Below are 22,482 nucleotides of genomic sequence, written 5' to 3'. Positions count from 1 at the left end.
TCCCAAAACACAAGACAGCCTCAAACACTGGTACAGCCTGTAATGCCTCTTCCTTAACCTCTATAGACTAACCTTTACTCCATTATCCAGCCTACAAAACTACAGCAATCCAACGTTCCGCAGTGCTCCTGTTGCTCCTCAATCCTCCTGCCATGCATGAGCTCAGCCACTCAGCTCTCACTCAGCCCTCCCTCCCACCACAGGCCAGCAGAGGCACCCACAGGAGGCAGGATTTGGGTGACCTACCGCTCAGGTCGCTGTTGGTGATGCGCAGCGTGGCGTTCTCCGACTGCAGCGAGCGGTTCTTCTCCAGCAGCAGCACCTCCAGCGGCTTGGATGCATCCTAAAGGAAACCAAAGGGGGAGGTTTGTTTCTCAAAGCACTGAGAATATCACTCAGGCACTCAAAAGGATTTCAGAGGGAAAAAAAATTAACAAAAAACCAAATGTTTGACTGGTTTCTGATGGCAGTGAGGGAATTTGCTGGGCACAGAGCAGCAGGAATCACTGCGGGCTCTGGTGGGAGCCACGGAACAGATTCACTGTTTAATTTTCATTGTAAATCATTCATCAATTCTGCATTATTTTGAGATGTGTAACGGAATGTTTTCTTAATCCTACTTATTTTTAAATGGTCCTGGCACACTTTCAGTTTGACTTCTTTTAATCTGATTAAACCAAGAGTTAAGATTATATTATTCCTTCTAGGTCAACTGACCCAAGCTAAGCATTTCCTTGACATGCTGCATTTCAGCAGAAACAGTTTGTTCAAAATAACATCAGTCAGAGAAACCTGCTATTTACTCTCCCCTAAATATCTAACCCTCGATCATTAAAAAACCCATTGAAAATTAATCCCAGGATATCAATATTCAGTTTGGATTTCAGAAACAGGAATTTAATTCATAACCTTTAAACTGAAGTAAGATTAATTAGCTGGAACAGTGGAGCTCTCTCACTACTCCAAGGTTTGTTTACTTTTGTGAAAAGAAATTTTCAAGGCTAACAAATACTTAAAAATGCTGAAGTCCTTGCACAGTGTGCTGCCCGTACAACTCCAATATCTTTAAATGACTCAACTTCACAATATTCTGGTTTACCCACTCCAGCACAGCTGAAATGTCACTTTGTCCTTGACCACTTAAATGAAATTAACAGGCAAAAAAAAAAAAAAGTCCAGTTCAGCTTTTTACATAAGAAAACATCAGGGAAAACACGGATGGACCCAGAAGCCTCAACATCAACAGGAAACTGTCAATGTCAACAACAAGGAATTGCAAGACAAAATTTTTGTTAATCAACTAAGCTACTGAATAGGTAAGAAAACAAAAGTAAGTTCAGTACCTGCGCACCAGAGCTTTCAGATGGTGCAAACTCCATGGATTTCAATATACTGTAGAAGGCAGAAAAAAGAAATTATTTTCTATTTCTTCCTTTCATAACAACTCCACTAATGAGCATTAACATTATCATGTCCTGTTCTCCAGTAACACCACAAGTGATGACAACCTTCCTTGCAGTAACACAATCTCCTAATGAATACAGAATAACTCCTCAAACCAGTTATTGGATAAGAAAATTTTCTCGAGCATCATCTAAATCATTCCATATGCAATCCCACCAGGCCAGTTTAAAGTGTAAATTTAAAGGTTAATAAGGATATAACATTTTAAGCTGTCAGAAACAATATAAATTTATCTGTGAAGCTGGAAGGGAATGAGGAAATTGCAGCAAAGCAGCAAAACAGGGGAATCACCACTACAGTACAGCACTTTACAGAATAAACTCCAGCTCACCAGCAAGGAAAATATGCACAAATAATCCTCCCAACCAAGGCACTACAGGCTAAAAGGCAGTTTTTCATTTTAATAACCCCCTCATTCTATGGCAAAGGGAAGACAAAATGGCCCAGTATTTCTTAAGAAATATGAAAGATCCAAATATTTATAAGTACATTAGGAGCAGAATCTGATAGTCTCATTGTCAATATTTTATACAAATAGCGAGCGGTCAGAGGATGTCTCCCTTCAGAGGCTCTCAGTTAGAGCTGTGTCATCTGGCAAACCAGAATCTTACAGGAATCCAGACTTATTACTGTACTTTGGTGGATAATTTTTTTTAAAACCAGCCTGCTGCAGGCAGGACATGAACTTGCTCAGACTGAAGCAATAAATGATTTCAGCTTCTTACTGTTCAAAGACAACATTCATTTGGTGAAGAAAAACACATAAACACATATAGATGGTGTTTACACAGCATTTGTCATGTGTAAAACACCAAGAACTCTGTCAGCAGGAACAATCTGGTTAATCATGTATTAAATTGCATTAAATGCTGTGGATCATGTATTAAAGGTTTTGGAATTGCCCCTGGATCTCTGGAAGTGTCCAAGGCCAGGCTGGATGGAGCTGGGAATAACCTGGGGTAGTGAAGGTGTCCCTGCCCATGGCAGGGAGTGGCACTGGATGAACTTTAAGGTCCCTTCCAGCCCAAAACATTCAGTGATTCCATGAAATGTGGAAACTGAGAGGAAAAAAGGGCAGAAGTTCAGTGTTAAGACACAGGAACTGGTTCTGGATGCCATGAGGAGTTAGCCAGGCACTCATTAACTGCCTGAACCTGTCCCTGCATTAATCCAGAGTTAGATGTGCATTAAGTGACACTCTGGAAATCAGGTCTCTGGGCCATTCAAGATCACCCAAAGTCACAGCAAACCCAAAGGAAAAAAAAGTCATTCTGAGAAAGAGACCTGATGTATCTTGCATCTGTGTGCATACTCACTGCACACAGGGTTAATTCTGACAGCATCCCTAAAATATAGTAATTAATGAAACCACAAATTTCTGGCAATCCCTTTCATTACATGGCATCACTCAGTGTCACCTCCTGCCTGGCTGTAGGGTGGAGCCATCACCCCATACACAGCACATAAAGCGATGTTGTGAAGACTATGTGGGCACAACAGCTCAGCCACATGCAAAATCAACTCTTTTGTGCTACCAGTGGATTTGTGCCAGTCAAGGGAACAGGATATGGACTAATGGTAAGTTCTCAGAGATCCTGACACCACTTTGACATCACAGGTGTGTGACTCAGGTGGCAAAACCCCAAAAGCCAAAGTGTTTCTAGGCACAGCTCTGCGTCCCAGGACTCCAAGGTGCTGGGGGAGATAAATGCACAGAGACTCATCCAGGCAAAACCCCAGCCAGGTCTCTGTTCCCATGAATTCTGCAGGGAATGGCCTCTGCAGGGACAGCCAGTCCTAATGCACATCCTCACGATGCCCAAATGAGGAGACTCATCTGAATTTCAAACCCAGTTTGAACAGTAAATTATCAGGTGGCAAACATCCCATGGGAAATCCCATTTCAGCTCAGAGCAGTTGTGACCCCACTTACCACACGTGGGTTTGCCATGGGGAGCAATCCAGCAGCATTCCAAACACCTTCCTTCCTCCTGGATGAGGCCAAACCAGAAAAAGCTGCTCTCTCCCAAAGGAGCAGATGTGAGAGGTGCCCTGACCACACAGTGCTGCCCCCAGAACCAGGCTGACAATGGTTGGAAGCATGAACCTGGTTATGGTTATATTTGGTTCTCCACACCAAAAATCTGCCTGTAAAGCCTTGATCCTCCTTGCACAGGCTGATGCATTTTGGTTCTGAGCACCTGCTGCCAGCTGGGACCTTCAGGGAGGATCCTGAGTTTCCAGTAAGATTGGTGCAGGAAATGTGTATTCAAACCTTGGCTGGAAACCTACTGACCTCTGCCTGCCTCAAGGGGATTCTTTGCTAACTGAATTAACTTTCTGACAATTTCACAGGTAATTTCCTACATAGTTGAAACACAAAATATACTAAATATCAAGCTGATGGCACCTCTAATTGCCCTAAGAGGAATATTCACTCCAGCAGGTTCATTCTTAAAAGAATGTAAAAGTTAAACATGTCAAAAATGACTCTCCAAAAGTGTCACAAAAGACACATTCTCCTCAGGAAAATGAGGAATCACAACGTTTCTTCTTTGGATTCCACGAATATCTTTGCCCATGAGATCCTGACTCAATCTGTGGCTCAAGATCAGTTACCTGCTTTTTAAAGAAATGATCTTGTGACTTGAATCTGCACATCTAAGAAGACTTGAAAGATCTGACTGTAAAGCAAAGTGTGCATTGGGACAGCTCGACTTTCTGTTCGTCTGATCCCGACTGCAAAGGCAGCAGGGTCAGCCCTGTCGTGCTACTTGAGAGGGAGCTGAAGGCACACACAGAGCTCTCAGATCTCAAAAATAGGTTTAGAAGCCATTGGGCACAAAAGGCAAGGCAGAAAGTGAAGAATTCTCCCATCCCAGATCTTGACATGGGCCCAGCTAAGTTCCTCCAGTCAGGAGTTGGGCTGATATTGAGACCCTCAGCCCAGCTTGCCTTTAACACCCCAGAAAGGGTTAAAGAAAATATATTAGTGCCAAAACACCTTAAAAATTCATTCTATTCCTGCTGCACTGACAAGATCTCTTTTCTCTAGGTGCAAATGCTACAAGCAGCTCATTTCTGTCAGTGTTGCAGGGCACAAGGCAGGGGCAGCAAGATTCAGAGTGAGGGCTGCAGATTTACAGCAACAGACTTCTCCAGCCTCATTTACAGCAAGTCTCAGTTCAGATCAGACTGTCACTGCCAGGGGATGCACACTGAGCCCTCAGCACAGCACCTGGATTGGATGGAGCATGGGAATGCTGTGAAGCAGCTGCTTGGAGGATGCAGCATTGCAAACATCCTCAGTGCTCCCTCAGAGGGTCTCAACCCTCATCCTGTGGGATGGACCCCAGGGCCTTTACAAGCCAGCTATCAATTCACAAATTAGGGATATAAAAGCTGGAACAGCTGGGAAAACAGGGTTAATTTACTGGCACCCAACCAGGGCCACTTCCAGCAGAGTCTCCCATTTATTTCTCTGCAGGCTCATCCTCAGCAGAAGCACCTTGTGAAGCCTCCTGTCACAATTTCTCTGATCTGCCTTACCAGCCCTGCTCTCATGTAAGTCAGTGTTGTAAAAAAAAAATAAATTAAAATATTGGTATTATCACCAGGAATACAGGGTTTGTATTCAAAGTATAAATACAAAGTAAATGAGTATATTCAATGAATATATTGAGTTCTTGGCACCTTAAGTCTGGCTTTAAAGTCCTGGTCCTGTTGTATTAAACCTCTGCAATAAAGCAGGTAGGATTCAAAACTCATTTGTTGTTTCAGCACATTTACATGTAATATCTTATGCAAGAAGCTGGAAGGTTGTAGCCTTATTCCCATTCACTGCTTCACAAATGAGGACATAAACTGGCTAAAACCTGAAGCTGTTCCCTTAACTCAGGAGAGGAGGTGGATGTATTTACCCCCAAATCACTAAATGATGATGCTATTTTGAGCCCAGGTAATAATCAGGTAAAATGACCAAATAAATGGTCAATTCATTTAATTCCAGTGAAAATTATACCCCTGCATCAGGGTGTGCTGCAGCTGGTGGTGAACCAGAACCTCAGCCAGCGTGGCTTGAATAAATCAGCACCAGGGGCTGGGCAGTTGTGGGGCTTGCAAATCCAAATCTGCTTTCCATATTCTCCAGGGATGTGTAAACAAAAGCACATGACTACCAGCCTCATCTGAAATACCTCATTAAACCAGGGAATGGGTTATTTCAGCCTTTTTAAAACACACACAGAAATGCCAGAATGATGAAAGAAGAGATGGGAGTTTCTCGCAGTTATTTAAACCTTGACACTAAACATATTTCCAGTCAGAAAAGTTCTCTTCTGAACCTGACAGCTTATCTTGTTATAGTTTAAAATGAGGCTCTTTTAAGTCTCTTAAGAAAATCCCTTGAAATAGGAAGAGGCTGTTTGTGGCTTTAGTTTAAAACCACAATATATTAGCAAAAATATACAGTGAAACAAGCCCAGCATTAAACTGGAAAATGCTGAGCACTGGGTGGCAGGAGCAGAGCAAACGTACCATGGCCAAAGGCTCTGCATGTCATTTTTGGTCCACATGACCCTCAGCTGCTGGCTGGAGACTTTTAAAGACTGGTCCACCTAAAATACCACAGATTTTGAAACTTTTTTCCTTTCTGGACAATAGTTTCAGTGGCTTTTCTTCATGGACATGTGTTTTATTTGCTATTGTGATCCTCTGCTGCAACAAAAAGGAGCACTCTCAGATATAGCAGTTCCACTGGTTCTGGATGCAATTTCTGCCAATATTCCCAATTTCCTCGTCTTTGTGGTTTTGACTGAATTTTTTATTGTTCCAAGAACACAGATTTGTGGCTTCATTTAACAAGCACTGTTCAACCAGAGTTTGTGAAAAAATTATGTAAGCATTTAACACTTACTTTAATTCTTTCTTAACCTCTTCATAATCAGCCTGTCCTTTCAGTTTTTCTTCCAGTTGCTTTAAAAGAGAGAACATGGATTTAATTATTTACATTGTTTTTTTTCTGCAGGCTTTGAAAATCATCTTCAAATTATTCCATATATACAGCAGCGCACAAGTGAGGGTTAATGACTCATACCTAATTTACATATATTAGAAAACAAACTATAACCAATTAAACGTAAACACAATTATACCTCGCTCATCCTTTGTTTACAGAGTGCCAAGCATGACAGAATTCAGTGGGTCCCAATTTGGCTGCTTGCAATGTCACTGTCATGTGCTCAGGGAAGAGATTGGGGATGAAGGTATTAAAAAAAATAAAAATGGGGCAGCTGAAATTTTCAGGGAGATTGAATAAACAAGCAGGATGCTTTGGCACACACTGTATTCTTAATAGGACAGTTCTTGATAACCTTATCTCCATGATAAAAAGAGCAGACTGAAGAAGCTGTTGTTGATTGGAAGGCTCCTACAGCACCTCAACAGCTGTACCAGAGGTTTTACAAGCATTACTGAGCAGAGAGGGAGCATCGAGGCCACCCCAGCTGCTCTGCCCCACCCAGGGTGGCCCCAAAGGCTGAACCAAACCCCCTGCCACCATCCAGAACGCAATGTCACACACTTGGACCTTACCCAGCTCCCACCAAAGTGCTCATCACTACGGGGTAAATGCTTCAGGAGGCCTAAAACATATTGATACATAATTGATGCAGTTATGGTGCTTGCAGAAGCCACATTAATTGCAATAATTTCTTTGCTTAGTGCAGGCACACCTGATCTAAGCAAAGAACAGAACTTATTGGCTTGCAACTTCCATGGATAAATTCAGGCTAACTCTGCTTCAGTTCATTTTTGGTGTTAAAATTGGCAGAGAATCCCAAAGGTCACGGGAAACAGAAATAACACAAGGACGTATCACCTCAAAGACAGAGAATCTACTTTGAAAAGGAAAGGAATAGATGACATGAAAAAGAAAAATAGGGCTTTATGTCCAGGAGAGGCTGCCTTCAGGGGAGAAGGGAATTCAAGATCTTACACCCACTCTGGGGCTGCTCTGGATGCAGGAGGAGGGCAGGGGAGGGTTGCTGGAACTTGGATAATTTTAGCAAAGCTGTTTAAAATGCAGCAGCCCAGCTGTGGGGCATGGAGGCAGGGCTGGGGAAACACAATTGGGAACCTGCTCCCTGTGCTGCCTTCCCTATAAAGTCAGTGTGTGGGTATCACAGAGCTGTACAAACCCCAAAATGATGCAGCACAGCAAATCCATGGAATCCATGGGCTGAGTCATCTCAGTAATTTAAATGAGGCTTCTTCAGATGCCAACAGCAGCATGGTGGGATTCTGTGGGACTTTATTCTGCCATTTTTTAAAGGATTTCCTACCCAGCCCTGTGCAGCTCTCACACTGCTGACATGTCAGCCCTGCCACAGCACTGCTGTTAAGGAGCAGTGACAAAGTGGACAGCCAGGTTACCAACCCACAGCCCTCTCAAGGCCCTGTTCCTGCTGTCTGCCACCACAGCCCAGCACCCTCAGCACTGCTGAGACAGGAATCTCCTGCAGGAACAGCCAGGCTCAAGGAGCAGCTCTTAATGGATCCCAGGAGCTGCTGCTCAGTGTGGAATTTGCACTCTGGGACACTGATGGAACAAGTGGCATCCTAGAAAGGTCTCATGTCTTTTGTCATCAGTGGCTGTGCAGTCATTCAGTTGTGTTAAAAATAAAAATGAAATGTCTGTTTTAGCTACAAGCATTTTTTTTCCACCTGGAATAGATACAGGGCAAGTTTTAGTAGTTTTTTCTGGCGTGTCCTGCATTGCCAAATTCCAATTACTGTCTGGAACTATAGGAAGCAATGACTTTGCTTTAGATAGCAGACAGTGCTTCAGGAAAATCCTGCTTGATGTCACCAGGAAAATCCTACAAATACTAAAGATATTGGAGGTTTTGATAATTTACAACACATGTTGAAATCTCATTATGGGGATGTACTACATAGTCCCAGGGCCTGAAGTTTCACATTTTGAGGAGGGTCAGCTACAACAGGCCAGGAGCTCCAGCAGCTTTTCAAGCTGCAGCTCAACACTGAGCAAAACACAGTGACTCCAAGGAGGTGGAATGTTTAGTGCATCAGGTCAGGCTGGAGAGGGATCTCTAAATGAAACCAGTGAGCCAAAGAGCCCTTGGTGCTGGGAGGAGACTCAGCATCAGAGCTGAGAGTTTTCCAAGTGGTCACAGGCAAGGGGAGGAGCTGCCAAACCCCAAGACGTCCTTCTGCTCTCCTTGGTCTTGTCACTTTGTCCTTCTGTCTCTGCAAATCCACTGCAATTCACCTTTTCCTTAACTCTGTGACTGGTAACATTTTGGGTCTGGAGCACAGGAGCTTGTACAGCAGGAATAGCTGGCAATTTACACCAGTTCTCAGTATAAAAAGGACCAGAAGAAATTTAAAACAAGCAATACCCTGGATTAATATGTTAGTTACTTATGCAAGGGTAAGCTAAGAAAACAGCCTTTTGTAGAAACAGAGTAAACCACAAAAAAGCTAAAGATTCCCATTTTAATGGAATCTGTATTAAATGTAATTCTGTGCAGGGAAGTGCTACACCCTGGAATATTTAGATACAAAGCACAGGTAGAAAAATAAAGAAAAATAAGAGATATTGACAAAATACAGCTGGTTTGGACTCTCAGGTACTTGCTACAGCAGTATGACAACCAGCAATATTTTACTTTGGATTGTATAAAAAACACACACATCCATCATTCCCAAGTACCTCATACAGAGATTGTTGCCATGGAAAACCTGCACCTAAACATCTCCTTCAGTAAACAATATAAACTAACAACTGAGGATGCAGTGCCTGTGTATTTAGGCACTTGGCATCTTCCCAGTCAATGACTGTTTTAAAATGTATTAGTATGGTAATTGTCTCCAAGAACCCTGTAAAATGCACAGAACATGGGATAACAAAGGTTCAAGCTGTGAGACAATCTGGAGGAACTAATATCTTGCACTAAATATCAACCTGGTTAATTCAGACAAAATATATTCCAATGACCTCCAACACACAAAAATGCAGGAGCCAGAGGGCAGAAGGAATGGACTGGTGGCTTTCCTGCATATTACATTTGCAAATATCCCATGTTAAAGAATCATCTTGCATCTGTGGTGTGAATAAACCCATGCCAGAGCATGCAGAGATTGGGTCCCTCCTCATGTTATTTAGAAAATACAATCACTACTGTATTATTAACTAAACTGGCACAGGTAAATAGCAGGGGCTGTGTTGAGGGGCTTAAAACATTTCAATAACCATTAGATTAACAATGTAGTTCAGTTTAGAGTGATCAACTACATTACTGAATTTTAACTGGGTAGCAGAGACATTCTAGCACCCAGCCACAAAGGGTTAATACAATTAGAGTGAGAAAAGTCTTGTTACTAGAGGACATGTTTTGATTATTAGATCAGATGAAGATAAAGAAGCAATAATTTTGAAAGTATTTCTGTATTGTTTCATTAAGTCATAGAGTATTAAACAATTCCCCCAAGATACAGGTTGAGAACATTGCTTTAATTTGTGAAACTGCGAGTTGTTTTCTGTGGAGGCAACCATTAAAATCTCTGTTATTTCAGAAGCAATTCCTCCATAATCAAACAGGAGATCAGCACATTATCACTGAGATTTGGTGCTTTGTACAACCTGTGCCTGGCACAGGCTTTCCCAGCACTTTGGGGTCAAAGTAAGTGTTTGGAAATATTTTTATAGTTGCAATAAATAAGGTTAAAGAGGGTTGAAATGACTAAAACTTTATCAATAGAGGCACTACATCAGCCACTATCACTAGAAAGCTAAATACAGAGCATTAGCCAGGCAAGGCTATGAGAAAATGGAAGGAGATTACTGAAATGAAAATCAAAGACTTGCTCTGTCATTTCTATGATCCTACTCCCTTTGAAGTTAATGGCTAAACTAATACTGACCTCACCAGGAACATGCTTTATTCCAAGAAAATCTGTCAAGTGCAAGGATTCAAGATATTTTCTATCAGGCTTTATGAAAAAGTAAAATTAAAAAAATCCCCTGAACATGCGTGTAGCCAGCAGAATGTGTCCCTCAAAACCAGGGCAGCTCCTTTTTCCCTCAATAAATGTGCCCACATGGTGACAGGTGGGCAGGGAGTGATACTGTCAATGGAGTTACATAATAAGTGTCCTTTGCTCCACTGGATTTTCATAAAAATTCTGCAGAGCTAGCTTAAAGCATGCAGAAAACACTGACTGCAACACTTCAGCTTCCATTCCTAACAGGTCTCTCTCCATGTGAATTATGCTCCACCACAGCAAAACCAGTAACTGCTAAAAAATGTCAGAATTAGAGCAATTTGTAAGAGTTTCAATTGAACGCTAAATCATTCTGATAGAGCAAAGCTGCCCACGCCACAGTCAGAGCTGAGTGGGAACTATCAGCCTCCTGCTCTCAGAAAACTCTCAGACTATCAAACCTGCACAACTACCAAGTCTTTAATGGAATAGATAAATTTATCTTGTTTACACTTTGGAGCTCATAGATGGTGGAACAATGAAGGAGACAGGAGTTACAGGAAACTGATTCATACCCCACGTCAGGAATCATTTCTCATGCTCACTCAGAGATCAGAACTGTGTGGGCTCAGCACAGGGAAAGTGAAACTGCCCAAGAGAGAGGTAAAAGGGTCACTCAGAGAATTCTTAGCTGTTCCTTCTGGTTTTAGTGCAGTGCTGCTCCTTTGCAAATGAGTACAGGGCCAGACTGCTAATTATAAATGGGAATTATTGTGCAGCAAATACACAGTTAAAAAAAATGAAATGAAAAATTATTGGTAATAATAAATAAATAAATATTATTTAAATAATTAAATGGTTATTATATAAAAACCTTCTCCATGTCCTGATTTTACTTGTTTCTATGCCCTAAATGATAAACTAAAATCTAAATTATACACTTCCCATTTCCAGTGGAGAGAACTGGAGGGGGTAGCAGGCACATTGAAAGATAAACCAATTCCTTGCAAAATCTTCAATATGTATAACTGCAATGGGAATTAAAAGTTTGAAAATCTAAGAGGGATTTTCTGTGCTTTTTCAGTTTAACTGCTTCATTACATATCCATGCTCAGTGTCTGTTGGGGCTTGGTGGTGAAAACTAAAAGGTATCCTAAAGGTAGTTTTGTCCAATGTGCAAAAATACATTTCAAAACAGTGAGGACTGAGCCATTTAGAACTTCAAAAACCTGTGATCCCTTAAAACCCATATATTCAGGTGGTGGAATGGGATGGGTTTGAAGGTCCCTTCTAACTCAAACCATTCTGTGATTCCATGAATGCCACAGAAACCAGAACTCAGCTACACCCTGAAGGAGCCAACGGCTCAGGACCACAGGAAACCCCAACATCATCATCTCTGAGATGTTCTTTGGGCAGAAGCAAGCCTTACTTTGAGTGTGCTGTTCTTGGCTGTCAGCTGCTGCTCCAGCTGGGAGATTTGGCTGCTGGAGTTCTCCCTCAGCTTGGTGAGGCTGCCCTGGAGCCTCTGCACATCCTCGACGAGCTGCGCGATCTCGCGCTCCTTCGCCGCCAGCTCCACTTCCAGGCTGGAGCGGGTCAGCACCTCGATGGCCTGCTCCTGCAGGGAAAACACCATCAGGCCACAGAAAGGAAGGAAACTGGCAATTCCCCAACCTGGCACTCCTCTGATTGACATTGGGAATGTGGAAGATGGAATTTCCTACACCCCAGGACAGCTCTCTGGGAAAGCAGGGATAACAGAGGGAATAAATTTCCCTATTTGGTAAGTGCACTGGAAAGATGCAGCAGTGAAAGTCAAAGGATTCTATTTAGATCTATTTATTATTAATAGCCCAAGTGCTTTGACAACTATGAAAATCTGTGCTTACAAAATACTAATCAGATAAAATATTCTGAAGTAATGGAGCAGAATTTCTTAATCAGGAACGGCAGAGCCATGTGCCTGTGGGCTCTCTGCATGCACACTGCACGTTTCAGGCAAAATTGTCAAAAATTGCCCCAAACTGCTACTTCCAATGAACTTGATCCTTGCATGAAAATTGTTCATGTTAACATTATTGCAAGCATCCCTCCATGGGGAAGAAGAGAGATGTGACAGCTCTAAGACAAGGCCATTCTCCCTTTGGTCACCACTTTCAGAAATTCCCTTTCCTAAATCTTCCTTCTTCCAGTTTCCCACAGCTGTAAAATCTGTCCTCAAGTCTGGAACTGACTTCCTGGGAGGACAAGGAATCAGAGTGGTCCAGAAGGAGGCAGATCCATTCAGGAAAGATAATAGAGACTAACTGCACCATCTCTGTCTCCTTCTGTGCTGGGAGATTACAGCTGGGATGCACTGGGGAGCTCTGAGCCTCCTCCATGGATAAAGTGAGGGAAGCCTTGTGCCTGTGTGGGGGGCAGATGCAGCCCAAGGAGGGGCACACATTCCATTACAGAGCCCAAAATGCATCTGACAAAGGTTAATGGCTGTTCCTCAGAAGCTCCAGTGAAGGAGGAGAGAATCCATTCAGCAAGAGGCAGATGAAGATGGTGAGCACTAAACCAAAGATCTGTGGTGAAAGAGCTGAGAATTCACCCCAGTGACACCCTGCCAGCTGAAGGTGACACTGCAGCAGATTAAAATATACTCCATACCCTCTTTTCTGGACATACAGGAACAACAAAATTCCCTTTCCCATATCTTCTAAACATTCAGCTTGATTCTCAGTGACTACACCCTGCTGCACTCACAGAAAGCTGCATGTACTAACAGCAGTTAACAACACTCTCCTATTACACTGAATTATACTTTTAACTTGAAAAAACCTCTAATTTGCTTGCATGAAACATCACAAGTTGTATAATCATCTGCTGCTTGTGCCTATTGAGACTAGAACGTAGAGTCTGAAATAAGATAGATAATGATCATTTTCATCCTGCAGTAGTTGTCATATTAAATATAAATGAAGTGCAGAAGTACTATTAAATACAAGAAAGACCTAATGTTAAAATAATGATAAGACTAGGACACGAGATAGGAAGAGGCAGGTAATTCAGAGTTACAAGTGATATTCAGGCTTTTTTATTTTTTGTTTTGCAGCCTACTTGCCTATCTTTTGACTTCTCTGAGAAAATACTGGGTTGTATTAATAGACAACCAAACAGATCTGGAGGACTTATGGTTTGTTACTCATTCTCTGCAAATGATTTTTAAAGGCAGCCATGTGTTCCTCTGCTATCAGTGTCAAGCACGTATAAGGCTTGCAAAGAAAAAAGAAAGCAATGATTTCTTTTGTTTCTTAAATCTGCTGCTTAGAAGTAGACTAAATTTCACTTAATTGCATATTTACATTTAAATACTCCTATTTCTCCTTCGGCAAACAAAAATCAAAATAATCTGGCTGCTCATCTGTGATACCTGCTCAGCCAGGGCCAGCTGGAGCCCTGGAACAGCCCCTGTGCCTGCAGGTCCCATCAGCAGCCTTGGCTTCATTCACAACCACACAGGGGAGGAAACAAGCAGGAGTGCAGGATATCTTCTCAATTTCCAGGGATTTATAGGAGTAATTCTCAGTTTAGATACAGCCAGTGAAAACTGGAGTGGTATTAAGTTTATTTCCAGTTTTTCTGACAGCACAGACGTGGAGTTAGGAGAGGCAGGAGCTTTGGGATGGAGCCCCACCTCAGGGCCCCATGTGCTGATGGCCACCAAGGCTCTCCTGCTGCCTCCATTTCTCCTCTGCTGATGCTGCCAGCCACGTGAAATGATTTCTGAGAGCTGTGCTGCCCACCTGGGGCAGGGAGTGATGGATCACCCCAGAGCCAGGTGACCTCTGTCCTTCCCCTGCTCTCCTCCAGCCACCAACCCCTCAGAAGCTGAACCCCACCACAATCCCAGAGGAACTCCGTTCCCTTTCACTTAAAATATGACTTCAAACAGCTGTTTTCATAGCTGTGGGCATCAACTGAAGGAGCTGTACTGCAGGAATGTCAGAAACCTGTAAGAGTCAGTAAATATTTTCTCTCACCACATCAGGTGCCTTCTGGATCTGTGTTGCAAGTTGGAGAGATTTGTTAGCTGATGAGAGCTGCTCCCTTAAGGTCTCTGCCTCTCTCTGAGCCACCTCTGCCCTCTGAAGGAAATGAAAAGGGGTGAAAAGAGAAAGTACATTCAGTTTAACAACTGACAATTATTACAAGAACATTCATCAATTCATGCCTGACTGAATATAATTGATTTTCCTAAACACTCAACCTAATAAATGTTAGAAAAAAACATAGAATGTGATGGATTTTTATTTTAAACAGTACAAGGAAGAAATAATTGAGCGATTATGACAGTAATTTAACGCTAGGAGCAAGGAATCCCCTGCTGATACTAATGCTGCGGCCCACTGAATTTCCCAGACTGAATAAATACAAGTGGAAATGGAGTCTTTTTATTCAATTTCTTTCTATTCTCATAGACCAAGCAGATTTTATTGCAAGGCTCCTCATGGGAATAATTCTCACGGGTAAATGCTGAATTAAAAGATATTCTGACCACTCTCTCAAACACACATACAATGTTGTGGGCTGTCTTTCTGCAGTAATTATTCCCTAAAACATGAATTGTTAGATTCTTTTCTTTCAGCAGGTCTATTTATTCAACAATATTTAACCCTAAAGTGACAATTTTGCACAGCTCAGTTATCAGCTGCTGAGGATTTATGCAATAGTTGATAAGCCTCTGACTTGGCCACTGGTCAAAATTCCCATCTAAATATTGAATAGTGATAGAAAGGAGAAAGAATGATGAGGAAAAATTGTCTGTATGAGAGTTTGGGCAGAGACAGATGGATCAGTAACTTCAGGCAATAAATAGCAGCAAAGTCCTTTTCATAACTGTCTGTAAGCTTCTGTTAGAAATGGAACAAAACCTGCTTCTTTTACAATATACACTCCTCCTGGCAAGGCTGTCTTCTCTCTTTTTAAAAAATGTATTTTATTGTTATAAAACCACACTGCTTTCCTCCTTGAGTAATCACTGCTTTTTGCCTGGGCTACACCACGCAGATCATGCTGTGCTTTCAGAAAACAGCCAAAATAATTTTCTCCCTCCACTTCCAAGACCTCTCACCAATTCTACCAAAACCATCAGCTGCCACCAGAGAAGGTCACAACTTTTCTTGACCAGCTGATGGATCCCTTCCTTCATGGAATGATAAATTCCCACCGCCATTTTTGAGCCACCCAAACTTCCAGAGACTCCTGGCTAATCCTTTGGAAAACCTAGGTCTAAAATCTAAATATAAATCTAAAATAGTGAATATAGAGCATACAGTAAATATAAAACCTGTAGTGAATATAAAATTATAGTGAATATAGAAGCTATAGCAAATATACAACCTATAGTAATAAAAAACATATAATGAATATAAAATCTATAGCAAATATAAAATCTATAGAAAATATGAATCCTACAATGAATTTAAGCCCTACAGCCCTGTGTGTGTGTGGTCTCTGACTTCCTCCCCAGTCAAAGCATTCTCTGCATGTTTAATCAATGAGTAAACTAACAGCAATCAAATCCTAAATGCATCATCTGTGCTATTTGCTCACAACATTGTATTAAATGATTTTGCATAGGTTCTACAGCTGTAATTAAAATGTGATTGTAAAAAGTACAGTGACATGGCTCCAATAATCAGAGCAGGGGACACAGCCTATTGTGTGCTTAGAAAACGTGGAAACAGCAGCAAAAAAAGGCACAAAAAGAGGGATTTATGTGGTTTATGTGGCTGATAATATTAGGATAAATACTGAGCTAACAATACACATTGAGATAAATTATTTTCTGGTACTTTATTAGATGTGCAGCTACATATATTGATCTAATAACTGCAGAACAACTCCAGCAAAGCAGGACAAGTTACTACACTGTGGCACTTGCTCTTCCATCTACTGCTGGATAAGTAATGGGTTTTGCAGCCTTGAGCAATTCTGCTGATGGCTTCCATTCAGTGCAGCATTGTTTGGAGAATCTATTCAGCTTGCATGCAAGCAAACCACAGAGGATATTGCTAATAGGTGCTACATCTGCATATACAGTGAGCTGTCAGCTGCCCTTTCTGCACAGCCTCCCCAGCCAATTCCCAACACCTGTTGTGATCCTCAGAATAATACCAGACAAGATTTCATACCAGGCATTGTTAAAAATACATCAGCACAAACTCTGGGCAATTCTATTTGGGAAATACTGGTCAATTCCCTTCTTTTTTCCCCCCCTCTCACAGAATGGAAGCTTTTTAGAGGCAGAATTACAGATGTGCTCAGTGTCTGGAAAGCACTTTTGGGTGCTATTGCAATATAAATTATAAATGACACACAAAACCCTGTTAAAAGAATGCTAGTTTCAAATTTGAGCACTTACAAGTTTGGAAAAGCCAAGCCTGAGGCTGGTGCTCGGATGGCACCACACAGGACCTGCTGGGGCTTTTCCAATGAGATTTTCCCAATGAGGTGCCCTGCTCCATCAGCATTGAGAGGAACATGGCTTGGTGAGCGATCTCCTCTTTGTCCTCTTGTTCCCTGTGTGATCTTCATTTGCTCTGAGCTAATCCCACTCCCCTTTTCCAATGGCATTAACCCTTTCCTCATGGGAGCTCTGCTGCACCACCACAGTGCTCCAGGACATTACGGACTGCACTGGCAAAGCCCTGGCTGGAGCTGGGTGGGTTCCTGGCACATTTCCCTGCACAGCAGCCCTGGCTGGAGGCTCCCAGCCCGGCAGGAGCTGCCCCTGCCCAGTGGCTGAGGTGCTGCTCCCCTGCCAGACCCTCTGGGTTTGCCTCTTCCACTGCCACCCCTCTCTGCTTGTCACCCTTCCTAATTCATTTAGGAGCCCCATCTCTGTCCCCTCTGTGCTCCAGGGAGCCTCTAGCTCCAGGCAGGCAAACCTAAAGAACATCCACAAACTTCCAGAATGAGTCTTACCCCCACGATTTCCTCTTTCCTCTTCTCCTCGTTGCTTCTTCTCACAAAAGGTCCTCCAAGTGTCCCTGTCCCGGTGTCTGCCCCCATTCCTTGCTCACCACGAGCCTCTCTCCCTGTCCTGCACCCATGCTGATGTCTCCACTCATGGCAGGGGCAGCCTGGGGAGTGTCTCCCCTCCTTGTGCCCCCACAAGATCTCACATCACACCCAGAAAAAACAGAACCTGCCTGGTGTGCGCTCACCCAGCCAGAGCAGTGACTGCAGTGTGCCTGGGACAGCAGCAAAGCCTGGACAAATTCAATCCAGATTCTGCTGAGTTTCTGTGAACTCTTTTTTCCAGACTCTTATAGGCTGGCCAAACTTGAGGCTGTTTTTTAATTATTATTTTTTTTTTTTTTTCTACTTGAAGCAACAGAAGATACAACCCTGAGAAAAAAGGGAACCATCCCTCATCAAACCCCTTCTATTAAATCTGGGCACAGCAGGCTCCTCACCAAAACAGCAAGAAAAATTTGTAACATCTGAGAGAAAATGGATTTCTTTTTTCCTAATCTTGTTCTTAAAAATGGTTGAACAATTTTTCCTGAAGTGAGAAAAAAGAGAGCAGCCAGAGACGGGCGCCCAGTATGGAAAATGGCTAAATCTGAGGAATCTTGCACAACTTGGAGCCTCTGAAAAATTCACAAAACCTTCTGTTTGTGTGGAACTGTCCCACTTCAGCTGAGAAATACAGAGATTCATAGAATTACAGAAAGGGTTTGGAAGGGAGTTAAAGCCCATCCCATTCCACCCCTGTCATGGCAGGGACACCTTCCACTGTCCCAGGCTGCCTTGATGAAGCTCATGCAAATCTAACACTGCCCAAAATCCTATTTTTCAGCATAGTTCAGTTGTCCAATTCCTCCTAATTCCTCCACCACTGTTTTCTAGTACAGAACTACCTCCCTGGTAACAAAATATTTCAAAATAGTTCCATTTTCCTTCATAGAGCAGGTAAATATTGTACTGCTCACAGTGGAGCCAGGAGGTCATGATTGTAACGCTGCCGTGTGCTTTCCAATTAAAAATAGAAAAAAAAAAAGCCTTACACAATATATCCAGTTTAAATTATTCTCCTTGTTTCCTGACAAGATAATGAATAGCATGAACTGAGTGCTCTTCTACTTACAGTAAAATGTTAATTTGATCAAAGACCAGTGGTGTGAACAGCAAAATGAGATACTAATGTGAAAAAAAATGTATAACCTTTCCCTTAAAGTTCCACCAGCCCAACTCTATCTCCTTATTCCATGCTAAATTCAGTGCTGTATGTGGGAAAATCTTCCTATGGGCGAGGAGGGGGTATTATCACAAGTAATTCTGCTGCAGTTAATGAGCCTGGTTATGGCAGCAATCACCACGCTTGGAGCTGACATTCAGACTTGCAAGCTGCTGCAAAAGCTGTGTTTCTTGGAGTACAACATCAATTAAAACACACTGCTTCAATGTGTTTTAATTTCCTAACTTTTCAGATATAAAAATTTGCTTTAAAACCTTGAGATGGCCCTAACTTGCACAGAACAGCAGCAAGGTTAGCAGAACATCAGGGACATGAAAGATTTTTCAGGGCTCTGGCACCTATTTTTTCCAACAATGGAGAAATACACAAAAAAAAGAAAAAACTCCACCAACCAGAAGAGGCTGGGCTGTCTTCATTCTTGTCTTCAGGCTATTGCACTTTCCTCTGTGTGCTGAAAGGCTGCCAGATAAATGTATTCCCAACTGATAGCCAGGCATTTGCAGGAAGCCCATGTTTGCATGAAAATAATATTAACCATATTTTGCCTTTATACAGAACTTCTCCGTGCAAGGATTTCAAATGCCCTTTGCAAAGGAAACATTTTTATTCCCATTTTACAGACAGTGAAATCCCAGGATTAAGTGAATGCCTTCATCTGCCATAACTGGATCCATGGATTTGGGCTGGGAGGGACCTTAAAATTCATCTCATTCCACCCCTGCCAGGGCAGGGACACCTTCACTACCCCAGGGTGCTCCAAGCCCTGTCCAGCCTGGACTGGGGCACTTCCAGACATGGGGGCACTTCCAAGGATGGAGGAATTCCAGGGATGGGGCAATTCCCAAGGGGATGGCACACAAAGAAAGCCCCCAGGCCACTGCCAAGGGAGTCAAAAATGAAAGCAAAACCTGTGGCAGGGTCTGTGCCTTTGATTTTTGACCCATGGAGAAAATTACCACCTTTATATGAAGAATTACAAGTCAAGAGAGTTTAATAGAATAATAGTTTGTCACAGGGTGAAAAATAGATTTTTGGGGTTTTAGAATGGGGGCTCAAGGTCCCAAGATGGAGGAATTTGGGCGTACCCTGTCCTCCTCCTTTCTTCTTCCCAGCCTCCATGTTCTGGGTGATGTTGGCATTTTTAGATTGGTTTAAGGTAGAAGCTCACTGTCTAACACAGGTGATAGGTATTGGGAAGTTATGGTAAATATTGTACATGTAGTTTTTAGTATAAAAGCTAACACCAGTGTGCCTCAACCCAACCTGCCAGAGAGACCTCAGTGGGTCAGAGAAAGAATTTTATAGATAAGAAACAATAAACAACCTTGAGAATGAGAACAGAAGAATCCTGACTCCTTCTTTGACTGCTGGGCTGGGAAAAGAGATTTGTACCTATCTCAGAGTCACTCTGACCAGCAGAGATTCTGAGAAAATTCCCTTCATGATTCCTTCCCACCCCTGCAAACCCAGGGATGCCTCATCAGGGCTGTGGTGGTCCCAGCAAACCCTCCCCCTGAGCACCAGCACCACCTGTATTGTGCTGCACTTGTGCTGCTGAGTGAAAAGGGGAATTTATTCCATCTGCTGCTCAAAACCATACATATTTTATGGCAATCTCACTTAGCAGGAATATCTTTTCGAACCATTTTCCAATGTGATTTGTTGGAGACAGGAAGGTGCCACACACAAGGAAATAAAAAATAATCTTGAGAGCAGCATTTCTGCTAAAACACCCTGGTGAGGTTTTCTTTCTACTTTTATAGCAGACACTGTTTTATGTATTTTAGTGGCAGTTTGGCTCCAAAAATTGCTTAAATTCACTAACTCTTCCTCTACAGACTTTAAAACCCAACACTACATTTCTGTGGAATAAATGATATTGATTCAGTCTAGATTCTTTAATAAAAGCTGCTATATTTTAGAAAGCACACTTTTCTTGATTTATTGGTATTAGAAGTTTCTATATTTGACTTTCTTTCCCCAGAAAAAATAAGAACTAGAAATCTGGGAGCACTATCAGCACTGTGAAGATGGAAAGAAAACCAATGGAAACATCTGGCTTTTCCAAAGGGATAACAGAAGAAAAAAATAAATTAATTCTTCTTCTATAGCTTATACAACATAATCCACACACACACACAAAAAGTCTCATGATTTCTTTCTCTTACCACTCTCAGAATCTAAGGATACCTATACTTGAGTCTGCTTTTCAAATCAATTTCCTCCTCTTTCAGATTAAAAAAATGCAATAACCCAGGAGCAACAACCCTAAACAAAGTTCTTCTCTTTTTGTTTTAAAAGTGAAAAAGCACCTTCTTTGCAGGAAGCTCAAATTACAAAGCCCATTAGATTTTATTTTTTAAACTATGTGATCAATGTGTAAAGGCAGAAAAGAGATCTGGACACATCAATGACTTGAAGCCACAAATTCAGACTCAGTATTAAAACCTTAAAATGAGCCCAGCTGTAATTTAAAAAAATTAAATATATTTATATTAAATATATTTAAATATTCAAATATATTTAAATATTTCTGCTTTCACAGCCTAGGAATTATTCTTCCCAACAAACCCCTCTGTTTTTCTCAGGCACAACTGGATGATTCCAGGTTCCTGGATGAAGTACAGAAACAGAACAATAATTCATTTGAATAAATCTGTAGTCCAAAAAGATTCCTGACTTTGCTGCCATAAACACTGGAAAGGTGTAAACTTGAAAAGGTACAGGAAAGTGCTAACCATAAATATTTGTCTAAAATAAACAATCACACAACCGTAACTGCTGTGAATGCAGAAATGTATACTGGAGCTTCATTAACTTCCCTGATTGGAAATTAGAATATTCTGGGAATCAAACAATAAAAAATTCAAAGATGCTGTATCCCAAACTATGATAAATCATTTATTTTGACAAGTACGGGTAGTTTAGTTTTAATTATTTATTCTTATACTTCGTAGCATATCAGAAAATATGCAGTGATTTATTGTGCAAAATGAAATCTTAATAAAACGAGTCCCTTCACCAAACTACAGCATTATTAAATCTTCATGGAAATGCAGGGGGAACTCTGGGTTATGTTATCAAGTTTTGTCATTGAGCTGCTGGGTTAATAAAGTGAAAAGGAGCCCTTCCTATTGTATTTGATTTATTGTGCCCTCAGTAGGAACTGAGCCACAGGGTGCTACAGGCCTGGGGATGAGCAGGGGATGGACAGGGAGGGACAGGGAGGGACAGGGATTCTGCACCATGGCTCTCCTGAGCCTGGACATGATGGAATTGCACCTTTCACCATGAATCCAAAGGGGGTTCTGGCTTCTGATCCCACACCCTTCCTAAAGCCCCATGGCAGGAGCCAACAGCTCCTCCCTCCAGGCAGCTGCAGCTGGACCAGACATTCAATGCACCATTCTTGTCTTTTTTATATAAAAACCCTCTCAGGACTTTCCAAGGGAAGGGTTACACCCACATCACCCTCACAGGGGGTGCAGCTTGGTGGCCTCTGATCTCTGCCAGCCCTGCCACAAAACCCCACTCAAGATTGTGGATTAATGGCACTGAGCACCTGGATGAGCAGCTGAGAAAAAAGGAGCTGTCACCTCCCCTCATCTGCAGCACCCAGTGAGGGATTCGTTTCTCTCACTGTGATGTTTTGTGGGAAAATTCAGTTTACACCTTGTGTTAATGGCACAATGGAGAGGGAGGGAGCTTTGTGGTCACTACACCTCCCTCTCTCTGAGCAGAAAATTGCAAAGCTC

The 22,482-nt window shown here is 42.1% G+C and overlaps 1 protein-coding gene across 9 annotated transcripts in view; it reads right to left on the bottom strand.

The window, feature by feature from the left end:
- CUX1 (cut like homeobox 1) overlaps positions 1 to 22,482 on the bottom strand; it is a 271,868-nt gene that overhangs the window by 75,041 nt on the left and 174,345 nt on the right. For all 9 annotated transcript variants that reach the window (XM_064729553.1, XM_064729544.1, XM_064729547.1 and 6 more), the window contains 5 exons: positions 14,502 to 14,606; positions 11,903 to 12,091; positions 6,380 to 6,438; positions 1,344 to 1,392; positions 247 to 343 (listed from right to left, as the gene is read on the bottom strand). In XM_064729553.1, coding sequence (XP_064585623.1) covers positions 247 to 343; positions 1,344 to 1,392; positions 6,380 to 6,438; positions 11,903 to 12,091; positions 14,502 to 14,606 — 499 coding nt within the window. The remainder of the gene's footprint in view (positions 1 to 246; positions 344 to 1,343; positions 1,393 to 6,379; positions 6,439 to 11,902; positions 12,092 to 14,501; positions 14,607 to 22,482) is intronic.

This window comes from Zonotrichia leucophrys, chromosome 19 (genome assembly GCF_028769735.1).
Source record: "Zonotrichia leucophrys gambelii isolate GWCS_2022_RI chromosome 19, RI_Zleu_2.0, whole genome shotgun sequence".
NCBI classification, from domain to species: Eukaryota; Metazoa; Chordata; class Aves; order Passeriformes; family Passerellidae; genus Zonotrichia; species Zonotrichia leucophrys.
This window is presented reverse-complemented; position numbering and strand designations above follow the sequence as displayed.